This window comes from Corythoichthys intestinalis, chromosome 18 (assembly GCF_030265065.1).
Source record: "Corythoichthys intestinalis isolate RoL2023-P3 chromosome 18, ASM3026506v1, whole genome shotgun sequence".
NCBI lineage: Eukaryota > Metazoa > Chordata > Actinopteri > Syngnathiformes > Syngnathidae > Corythoichthys > Corythoichthys intestinalis.
In genome coordinates, this window is record NC_080412.1 from 17,934,267 (window position 1) to 17,946,736 (window position 12,470).

At 38.1% G+C, this 12,470-nt stretch overlaps 1 protein-coding gene across 3 annotated transcripts in view; it reads right to left on the reverse strand.

Moving 5' to 3' along the window:
• Window positions 1–12,470, reverse strand: part of gabrb4 (gamma-aminobutyric acid type A receptor subunit beta4) — an 87,643-nt gene that overhangs the window by 32,060 nt on the left and 43,113 nt on the right. For all 3 annotated transcript variants that reach the window (XM_057820975.1, XM_057820973.1, XM_057820974.1), the window contains 2 exons: window positions 6,656–6,723; window positions 5,063–5,283 (listed from right to left, as the gene is read on the reverse strand). In XM_057820975.1, the coding sequence (XP_057676958.1) occupies window positions 5,063–5,283; window positions 6,656–6,723 (289 nt within the window). The remainder of the gene's footprint in view (window positions 1–5,062; window positions 5,284–6,655; window positions 6,724–12,470) is intronic.

Below are 12,470 nucleotides of genomic sequence, written 5' to 3' on the forward strand. Positions count from 1 at the left end.
GGTACTTTTATGGCTCCAATGGAACCTTGCGTACCCTGAGTGGTGCAGGTGGGAATCTTAATTCAGATTACGAAGCAATGGGTTTTGGGGGCATTTTATCAGGATCTTGTTCCATTTTCCGCTTGCTTTATTTTAGACACAGAGTACAACGGGAATTCGAGTGGGATTAAGGCAAGGCTCACCTTTGAAATAGCGAGTCATGTATGTAGTAATGAAGTGGAACTGGAATTTGTTGTAGTGTCACAGCAAAGCTCAAGCCTTTAGCCAAAACTTAAATTTCCTGTCTGTTTTGTATTTTTTGGTGATTCTGAAATGCAAATGTTATTCCTAAATTATACCTACTGACATGTTCGTGTTTGTCTTGCTTTGGGTTTATTGTGTTAAACAAGCTAAGCTTTGGTTGTGAAATTGATTAGCTTTTTACAGACCTCTTCGGGCAGAATTGCTCGCAATTTAAGAAGCAATTCATTTACTTTTGCTTTGAGGCTTACATATTCAAGACAGTGACAACTAGAATAGTCCGGGGATGTACGAAGACTTGATATATCTTGGGGCTCATTTAATGTTTGGTCCTGATCAGAGGTGGGTGATAACACGTTACATTTACTCCGTTGCATTTACTTAAGTAAATTTTTGAGAAAAATGCACTTCTTTGAGTAGTTTTCCGAAGCCATACTGTTTACTTTTACTTGAGAAGATTTGTGAAGAAGAAACGCTACTCTTACGCCGCTACTTTGGGCTACACTAGTCGTTACATGTTTCCTCTTCATCCTATATATTAGATTTTACTTTATTTTTTGCCAGAGACGCTAATAGTGGCTCAACCAGTTTCACCAATGAGACCTTGCAACAATAATCACATGACTTCCTTATGCCAAATAGACTCAAGCTTGCCGTTCTATGATCACGCCATTCTGTTCAATCATGTGGCGTCTTTAAAAAAAACTACAAACTATATTTTACATTGAGTCCTGCCGTGAACATGACTCGAAAGCGTGGATTTTACACTATCTCCTAGTTTTATTTCACATCGATTGACCACAGAAAACAAGAGATATGACCCTTTTAGTTTCATATTAAAAAAATTGTTTTCTCCACTAAAGGGCACTCATGCTCTTTGGACTAATGCTTCATTTCTGTAGATTTTTTTTCCTTGCCGGAATTCAATGATTGTTTTTTTTTTTTTTTTTTGTATTTCTTTGGCTTAATGTGGTTATGTAATAGGTTATAGTACAGTACAATAAATTACCGTTGTCTAAAAAAAAAAAAAAAAAAAAAAAAAATCAAACATCATGAGCAGCTACTCACAGTGTTACTCATTACTTTAGTATTCTTTTCACCAAATACTTTTTTTACTTGTACTTGAGTACATTCTTTGGATGACTCTTTTTACTTTAACTTGAGAAATATTTTGAAGTAACGCTACTTCTATTTGAGTAAAATGTTTGGCTACTCTGCCTCTGGTCCTGATATACAGTGGCATGAAAAAGTATCTGAACCATTTAGAATTTCTCACATTTCTGCATAAAATCACCATCAAATGTGATCTGATCGTTGTAAAAATCACACAGCTGAAAAACAGTGTCTACTTTAACTAAAACGACCCAAACATTTATAGGTTTTCATATTTTGATGGGGATAGTATACAAACAATGACAGAAGGGGGAAAGATAAGTACCGTAAATGAACCATCACATTTAATGTTTTGTGGCTTCAACCAGACATTTCCTCTAGTTGCAGATCAGTCTGGCACATCGATCAGGACAAATCTTGGCCCATTCTTCTCTACAGAACTGCTATAGTTCAGTCAGATTCCTGGGATGTCTGGCATTAATCGCTGTCTTTAGGTCATGCCACAGCAACTCAATGGGGTTCATGTCTGGACTTTTACTTAGTCACTCCAGAACATGTACTTTGTTCATCTGAAACCATTCTGAAGTTGATTTACTTCTATGTTTTGGATCATTGTCTTGTTGCAGCATCCATCCTCTTTTTAGCTTCAACTGTTCCTGCAAAACATACTGATAAACCTTTGAATTCATTCTTCCATTATCGATTGCAAGTTGTCCAGGCCCTGAGGAAGCAAAACAGCACCAAATCATGATGCTCCCTCCACCATGCTTCACATTGGGGATGAGGTGTTGATGTTGGTGAGCTGTTCCATTTTTCCTCCACACATGACGTTGTGTTTTACTCCCAAACAATTCAACTTTTGTTTCCTCAGTCCACAAAATATTTTGCTAAATCTTCTGTGGAGTGTCCAAGTGCCTTTTTGCAAACATTAAACAAGCAGCAATGTTTTTTTTTTTTTAGACAGCAGTGGCTTCCTCCGTGGAGTCCTCCCATGAAAACCATTCTTGGCCATAGTTTTAGATAAAGTTTAAGTGTGCACAGAGATATTGGACTGTGCCAGTGATTTCTGTAAGTCTTTAGCAGACACTCTAGGGTTCTTTTCTACCTCTCTGAGTATTCTGTGCTGAACTCTTGGCGTCATCTTTAGTGGACAGCCACTCTTTTTGAGAGAAGGAACAGTGCCAAATTCTCTTCATAGGTAGACAACTTCTCTGACTGTCGATTGAGGAACATCCAGACTTTTAGAGATGGTTTTGTATCCGTTCCCAGCTTTATACAAATCAACAATTTGATCACAGGTCTTCAGACAGCTCTTTTGACCAAGCAATGATGCACATCAGACAATGCTTCTCATCAAGACAATTCTTACCAGGTGTGTGTTTTATAGTGGACATGGCAGCTTTAAACCACTCATCAGTGATTGGGCACGCACCAGACTTAAAATGTTTGGTAAAGAATTGGTTTCAATTGCTGTTTAAAGAGCATACGACAGGAGAAAAAATGTTTTAAATAGCATTATTTTGTGAATTAGAACCATATTTTGAGAGGATTCGACTATATACAACAATTTAGCAAAGCGCAGATGACGAGAAATGAGTTTTTTTAATCTGCCGGTTAGCCACGCCTACCTTTATAGGGCTCTAGCGTCCCCAAAAGGTGGATGACGTCAGCGGGAGACTGGGCTCAATCGGTTTTACTATTCAGCCCGTTGAGGGGGAACTAGTCACAACGAGGAAAACGCGACGAAGAGAGCTGCAAAATGTCATTGTTTCTCTCTTTACTTCAATATTTTTACAGGATATTCTTTTTGTCCAAGTATTTTCCCCAATTGCTAAATAAATGGCATGGTCATGACAAATAACAGTCTTGTGCTGAATGGAATATGAAATAATAAAAATGCACTTATTCAGGACGACATGGCAAAATTACTCCATAATGGTCAAAACTGACTTCACCTTTACTGTCGCACCTCCCAAACGATATTTTATGACGCCTAAATCGGACATATGTCATTTCCCGGCACAACACCGGCTTCGGAGAATGTAAACAAACCAAAAGGCATGACAGTTAGCCGACATGCTAACCCGAACCGAGTGATGTTTCAAAGTCTTCGAAGCGGAAAATCACACATAAATAGCCTGGATTTACTGACATGACGACTGGGTTGTCGATTGTCTTTGCGGATCGGCAAACCGCCCGGCGGAGAGCAATTTACATTTCGTTCCCTGGAGGAGGGTGGCTGCAGTTGTTGTGCAGCTAAAGTGCTGCTAATGTGCATGAGGAAAGCTTTTTACATGCCTATCAATGATCAAACGTAAGTAGTCCTTTATTTAAAGAAAGTTTGTAGTGTTTACTTTGTAATCGCTGTATTCGTATTTGAGATAATACAAAACAAGATGTTTACTCACTTCCTCGTAAATCCAATGGTCCCACAGTAGTAGGGCTTGTTTTGGCCAATATCCACGGTGAATGGGAACCTTTTGAAACTCCAAAATGGCGCACATGCCTCTCCCTCATACAGCAAGATTTTTCTGTAGCCGTTTGGCTGGCGTGATGCGAAAAACAAACGCAATAATCTGCAAAATCAGCTGAATCCTTAGCCCTCGTACACAACAGTACGGCCGTATAGTGAAGAGGATGCCTTCATCCGTACACGTCACAGCGCCCTCCTCCTCAATGCAAGACTGAAGCCGGAAGTCACTCATTTTCGTGGCGAGGGATTAAAAAAACTAAATATATATAGCGATCGCTTCCACACACATCCAAGCGGTCCATATCATTCAGGAGCATGTATTATGAAATAAACATGCTTTTTCATGTCACATGCACTTTCAGTGTCCTTAGGCAGAGGGTTCACTCACTTATTTCTCCCCCTCCTGTCATTGTTTGCATGCTATCCTCATTAAAATATGAAAACCTATGAATGTTTGTTGTTTTAGGTAACGCAGACACTGTATTTTCATCTGTGTGATTTTGACAAAGATCAGATCACATTTGATGGTGCTTTTATGCAGAAATGTCAGAGAGGTTCATATACTTTTTCATACCGCCACAGATGAGATTTGACTTCCTTGGTCTCTGCAAATAAACCTAAAGGTGGCCAATGAGTTAATGATTGCTTCAAAAGAATAAATAAAAAAACAAAAAAAATGTAAATTTTCGAGCATGATCCGCCACAGCAATGGCATTTTTATTTTTTTGTTTTTAAGATGGGACGTTTATAGCCTTCTAAAGAGTCATAAAAAGGAAAAAAAAGAAACTTTTTCCTATTCCATCTCTTTCTTTGTCAGAATAAATTCAGTAATTCGGGGCGTCTACACACTGATTGTCACATTAATAATTCATCCCTTCTTGTGATCCAAACCTTGTCACTGCCATTTTATTCATAGAACAAAACAATATTTCCAGAGTCCTTCACTCCTTTGCAGCGCTTTCATTTTAGAGACCCGTGGAAAAAACACAAAAAAGCTTGTGAATTAATTCAGATTTTGATGGAACCTAATGACACTGTTAGTTTTAGCATCCCAAAATGGATCTTAGATTTGTTTATCTGTGCATTTTTACCGTTTACTCACTTTTCAGGATGATTGTAAAAATAGAAAATTATGTTTTCATTCACCACTTTTCGTTCCGCAGCACATCATGCATCAGACATCATGATCATAGCGTTTTTTTTTTTGTTTTTTTTTAGTTTATGTCTGTTTGTTACCTCAGCCCGTACAAGACGGTGCCATCGGGGTGCAGTCGGATCATCCGATTTTTTACTGTCACTCCATGTAGAAAGGATTTCTTGTCATTAAGGAAGTAGGTGTCTGGGAGCCAAAGCTGATCTGCGACACGGTTATCCAGTGTCAAGTTCAGGTTGAGCTCACCATAGGCCAAACGTTTATCTCGCCAACTTTGCTGGAAATACATTGTGATGGTATAGTCCTGGAAAATGAAAATAGAAAAAAATACATTTATGAGTATGCCTGCTTCACCCAAACAACAAACTACGAGTTTTCCCGTTCCAAAATTCCGGCATATTTGCCAAGCTTAATGCACTTATAAAATGATTCACTCGGGAGCCTTCACAGCTCCACGGCCATTTAATGTCCTCCATGTCTTCAAAACAGGTGCCATTGATGACTCCCTTGAGTTCGGGAAGGATAAATAAAATCACACAGAGCCAGGTTGGGTGAGTAGGGAGGTGGCTGCACCACACCAATATGTTCTTCTCAGCTAGGAACAGTGCGCAGGCGTGTTGTCATGGTGAAGCAGCCTTGACTTGTCCTGCCACAACTCTCAACTCTCTTCGTGCACTGAACAAAGCAAACGTGATCTCTTTGTAGAAATGCTAGTTCATGGTCTGGTTCACAAACTGTCGTAAGGGTAAACTCGTAGTTTTTATTTTGAGTTGAAAATATGACATATACTGACATCAATCTTTGGACTTTGTGGACACACATTTTACATACAGGGTGTTTCATTCAGAAGAAATGCTAGAGATATTAGTAGTGATTGAGGACAGCTGGAAATAAATATGAGTTGGTAGATCAGAGGCATATCTGTGCATCATTCTAGAAATCAACAAACTACATAGGTATTTTGTACCCAACATAAACTAAACAATTACTGATTTAGCATGTTTATTAAAAGTATCTATCACAATAAGGCATTATACATATAAAAGATAAATGTATACTACTGGAGAGTTGTCCGATAATGGCTTTCCCAACGATATCCCGATATTGTCCAACTACAAAAATCTGATATGGTTATCAAACCAATACCGATATATGCGGTCGAGGACTTAATATATTCATTACTTTTCAATTATTTGTTCTTCATTTAATTGTTGCACCATGAATGCAAATGGTCTGCTCACGTAAGAAATCCCAAGCATCTTAGTTTGGAAACAGCTAATGGTCAGTAAGCATAACTGCTGCGCTAAACTGTGACCAGCCCTTGTACAAAGTCAGAAGACTTCTACATTCACTTTGAAGGTAACATGCATATTGGCCTAAAACCCATACTGAAAAACCAATGTTGATATTATCCAACATCATTTTGAAATGCTTTTCTCGGCCGATATTATCGGCTACCTGATAATATCGGACAACTCTACTAGTACAGTGGATAATTTGAGTGTGCCATAGGTCAGATTATTATCCATGAGATAATAATAAAACTTGATGTGACACAACTCAGCTTTATACGCTCGTGCCAAAGGGCTTCAGAGAACGCAAAAAATCAAGTACTAATGCAACTTCAATACAATTTGAAGGCAACATGTACCATGTTCCCTCAGTTAGAGACTCACCATGTTTACTTCTGAGATGGAGTCGATGCTGGCTATGTTGATGCTCATCCCAACAATGACTGGAGCACCTGAGGAAACAAAGAAGCAACCATTATAACTAAAAAAGCTGGAAAAACTGTACAGTGCAATGTAAAAACAAATAATAGCGAGATGATCTCTGTACTCCGTCTTTTGTGTGCATTCATTGTTCAATTTGGACAATTGATTTAACTCATTGGCTGCCATTGACGATGCTCAACGTCCAGTCGATTTGAGGTGGGAGGGATTCCACCCGCTTAAATGGATTGGACGTCTAGGGATAAACTTTAAAAAATAAAAAAATAAATCACAGCAGAAGGATTAAAAGAGCCAGATTATTCGACATCCATATAGAAAAATAAGAGATAAATTACTCTGTGGCTCATGGAACAATGTAAAAACTACAGGTCGACCAACGTGGGATTTTCGAATGCCGATGCTGATACCGATATCTAAAAAAATTTCTAGCCGATTGCCGATATCCAAAGCCAGTTTTGGAAGCCGATATTTGAGTCCGATATACTTTTTTTTTTTTTTTTTTAAAGCACGTGTATTATGAAAGGCAGTTTTTTAAACAAAATGCTTCAACAGTTTCAAATATGCAATGATGACCTGAGACTTAAAGGTTTAATTTGGACTAGTACCACCAAACAAACGAACACAGCACTTCTTTTTATGATTATACACACTCAGCAAGAACAATTAAAAAAATAAATAAATAAAAATAATGAAACCCTCCAAGACGTCAAAACGAGATGTAAACAAGTGAGAGTATGAGAGGATGCTTGCCATGCTAAAGCTAAAGCTTACACGAATGCTACACCTACTGTACGCAGCGAGTTACAATTAAAGTGTAGGGATCACTCAGTAAAACACCTTATAAGGCTAAAACAACATTGCATATTCGCTCACGCAAGATTACAAAAAAAAAAATCTGACAATATTTACAAAATAGGCAAGCCTAAAGCTTCCTATGGCAGGGTCCTTCCGGAGTCCTACCATAAGTCAGCGGCGGCCACAATTGCCCACACAGATGCCTGATCAAAAGCCTTTTTTATCCGCTTAATCGGTTTATCGGCCAATGGCCAATGTTAGAAAAAAGTCCAAATATCGGCCAGCCGATATATGGGTTGACCTCTAGTAAACACATGCAGTCATCCATGCAGAATCAAACATATGGTACAAATGTATGTAAAGCAGCAGCAAGAACAAACTATGCCTCATTTACATGATTGCAGTACATCTTGTAAACAGATATGCAGAGCAATTTGCTTACGTGTACTGTAAACACTTAAGCCCTTTTAAATATTCAGACAACTTGTTTTTTCACTCTGAGCGTGCAATGAACTTGCAAGAAAGCAACTGTAGCTGACAATGATGCTATGTGCTCAACACTGTCGCAGTCATCAACATCATCAAGATAAAACGTGTGTTAGGTATTTTAGTGAGAAACATGAAGTCAATGCATATTATTTGCTTTTCTGGACCACATAAAATGATGTGGTGGACTTCATAAGGTCCAAGGCCTTGAATCTGACACATACAGTATGGTCGAGACAAAATATTTGTTTGTTTGACTGCTGTATTGGACATTCCTAACTTATTGGCAACCATTGACATTACCGCAATGTCCAATATATTTTGACTGGGGTTCAAATTAGTGCCAGAGAAGTTTTGTGTTCGCCCAAAATTGAGTCTGCGAAAGTAATTTTTGTTCTTGCAAAATTATTTTTTGTGTGCGAAAATATTTTTTAAGCTTGCAAATTTTTTATTTTTATTTTTTGCCAACACTAATTTGTGAGTGCGCAAAATTTTTTGCAAGTGTAACATTTTTTTTTCTTTGCCAATGCAATTTAATATATATATATATATATATATATATATATATATATATATATATGTATATATGTATATACATATTTTATTTTTTTTTACAAATTGTGCCCACCATGTCAAAACAGTGCCAAAGAGAGCCAAAAGAACATGGCTTATTAGCTACCTAGTCAGCCTAAGGCTGTACGGGGCATGGTGTGCCCCAAAAAATGTTTTCTCAAACAAAAAATAAATTTTTGCAAGCACAAAAAAATTATTTTTGGAAACTTTTAAGAGCGCAAATTAATTTTACCAACGTAGGTTAACATGAATTGTCTGTAGCTCTAATTTGGCTTTATAGCCCCCCATTTAAATTGGATTGGACGTCTAGCACCGTCAAGGTCAGTGAAACATGATCGCATAATGCCAGCCAGTTCAACTGGTTTTGATGTCCATCACAGTCAATAGTAGGGAATGACTTTACATTGAACTTGATCCAACTACTAATGTGGAATTTTTCCCAAACCTCTGTCAATCTTTGCAAAACAAAAATAATCGCACTCTAATAAATTACTAGGGACCTCTAATTTGTTTGGATTGGTGTTAGTTGTAAAGTCCTGACATGTTGTCTCATGTCCTATATTCCTATTTTCTCCAGGGGCCTCAGTCCTTCCAGTTATGAATGCCCTGAATCTTTGTCAAATTCCCTGACCCATCTCTTTGCAACCATGAAGGAAAAGGGAGAGGAAAGTAGAGCCATTTTCCATTGCACTTTGTGAAGGCAACCAGTAACCGTTTTCCCCAGAGATGTCAAAGTACATTTATTCGTTAGATGAAGAGGAAGCGAGAAAGCAAAGTCTCACTCTCTGCATATTTTGATGGCGCTTTGGAGGAACTGATTCACGCTTTGCTAGTACAGCTTTTTCAAAATATGCCTGCGCTTCACTTGTGGCTCGAAGGTCAGCTTGTTTTGAAAAACGTCAACAAATACATATGTAATACAATTACCAACTGTAATGATTCATACTAGTAATCTGAAATATTTGTTTTAGAGTTGATAGGCCCTCAAAACAAATGTTGGCTGCAAAGAAGGAGCACTATGTTAGGTTAGATGGAAATGCCAGTAGGATTACAATGTCGTTTCCAGACTAAGTCAATATGTATATTCAAAATCAATCACTTTGATTAAGGAGCAAGACGTTAACTTCATCTGTTACCTCGACATTGTAATCACCAAAATAGCCCTCAACCACAAGTGATCAATTCAAAGCCAAATGGTAATTATCTAATTGATCTCAATATAAAATGGAATACAGGTACTTTCACTATGATGACAGCTGTAATTTGTTTTTGTAAAAACCCGGGACACACTTCATTAAAGGTCAGACTGATGATGTTTTGATGTAAACACTGAAACAAATTTAAAGAAGTCTAACTTAATTAACCCAGAAGTCTCTCTTCTCAACAGATTTCAAGAAATAAACAAAATGCCTATTTAGGAACATTGATAAAGTGGTTATCTTTTAATATAAAATAATATTGTGTTTATTGCACTTTTTTTTGGTTTATACAGCTCCTCTAACCTCTAGCCAATTCAATTCAACGTGCAGCAAGGCAGAAAAGCAACTATGAATGTTCATCCACCCCTCCCAGTCAAAATGGATTAGACATCTAGTGCCGTCAGTGACAGCCAGTGAGTGCCCTGTAAAGGATTAAAAAATAATAAAGTAAAATAATAATTTGTGCATGAAAGGGTTATTTTGAAATCATGATAATTGACATGACAACCTCTATTTTTCTCATCAAAACATGCAAACAAAAGTGGAAACTTTTCAGAATGAAAAGTCACTCGTCCCTCTGTCTGTATGTCTGTTGTGGAATGTTCTGAAGTAAAAGTACTTTGTTTTTGTACTTAAAGGGGAAGTTCAGAATTTCTTAAATTAGGCTTAATCTTCGAGTTAGCGGGGGTTTAATTAGTCGGTGGAGTTGATTTCAACAAATTTCGTGCAGTTTCTCAGTTATTTGTTCGTTTCAAGGCTCAGGGGTGGCTAAGCTAGCGTGAGTCAATGGTACCATTTTAGCATGCTAATAAAACACAAGATATGCACGCATGAGAACCACCAATGACCCATGCAACCAAGTGTTGGCTATGTTTTTAGGATAAAGTTATTAAAATGTACCCATACATATCAATAATTGAAGTATGAACAGCAACATTTGTTATCCAGGAAATAGTCTGCAGAGCGGAATGATATTTTTTCCACCTGTGTGTTTATGTCATAACCACAGTTTACATTGTTCTTCTTTGTTCATAGAGAATTTGTGGAAACTTTCCTTTGCCCATTTCTTGTGTTTCCACAGCCTCTAAATGAACATTTCACCATCTTGCCGTTCTTCAGTCAAGACACAGTAGACTGATGCTGCATTCGAAGATGGTGGGAAGAAGGAATTTTCTAACCTCCAACCAGGAAAAATATAATCGGAACGCCACTCGAACTTGGAGGCCCTAGTCGGGAAAAAACAAAAAAAGTACCCCAACTTCTCGAATTGCTTCAATCTGACGTCACGCGACAAAATGGCGCTGCCCGTCGAAAAGCAGACCGTCAATAGTAAAACTAAGGAAGGCAGTTCACAGAGTGTGCTATTTACCTTAGCCGTCGTTTTTCCTCCACTATTTGATCGCTTACGAGAAGGCAGGTTGGCTGGAAGTCAAAATGTCTTTTGATGGCCAAAATAAAACCCAATTTGTCACGATCAGCCATCTTGCTGTTTACATTCACTTGGAATGCTTTGACGTCGCAACTGGTACCATCTGAGTGGGATAAGTCCGACTTCCCAGCTTCTTCAAATGCAGCATGAGCACGAGTGGCCGAAGCCCTACTCTCTATTGTGGTCGGATTACACATCTGAAAAAAAAATAGTCCTGCAGAATAAAATGAATTACGGCAGTTTGGTGTGACATTGTTTTGGTCCCATGGATTTTTGGAACAATGAACTGCATTTTGAATTTATTTGACTATGTTAGTTCTGTTAATATTGTTTTTTTATTGACATGCTAATATGGGAACATTGACTCGCGCTAGCTTAGCCATTCCAGAGTCCTGAAACTGACAAGTAACTGACAAACTGCACTAAATTTGTTTTAAATCAACTCCACCAACTAATTAAACACCAGCTAACTCGAAGATTAAGCCTAATGTAAAAAATTCTGAACTTCCGTTTTAAGTACATTTTTGTGTATCTGTACTCTACTTGAGTACAAATATGAAGTGGTTCCTTTTACTCTTACTTCAATTTTTACAGCATGTGCGTATCTGTACTCTTACTCCACTACTTTTCAAATTGTCGCCTCCATTACACGTCACTTTTGTTTTTTGTTTATCTTCATTGTGAATTGATAGTTTCGTTTTCATGCCTAACTGCTAAGCCCTGTGCAGCTAATTGAGCACCAGGGGTAGCAACACGAGTACAAGCAAGATTAGGCAGGTGAACAAGTTATTGAGTAACAACGAGCAGCATGCCTTCAGATGGGTGGGTGATGCACAGTCTTGTACAGTTGGTGGGGTTATGCACTAGACTAGAGCATGAATTATTTCGGGAAATCCTGCGGGTCACGGGACGGGAATAATAATCAACGGGAGCGGTAACACCTAAATTGATGATGATGATTTTCACCTGTGTTAAAAAACCTAGAGGACCGAAGTGTTCATTTTTGCAGTTTTATTTTTGTGGCCCAACACTGTCTCGACTGGCGTTGGCACGTCAAAAATACTAATCATTCCAATATACCAAGTTTCCAACACTTCGACTTCCGGTTCCATCGACTTCCATCGGTTAAACTGGAGGAGGAAGGTGCAAGTTATTAGAAAACTTCTTGAGAGTGAAAAGCGACGGTGCCAGTAAAAAATAAGTGTCGTGTAAAAAATTTGTGGGTCTAGTAGTAGTGACTTGGGGACGAATCTCAATTCGATTGTAAACTGCATCA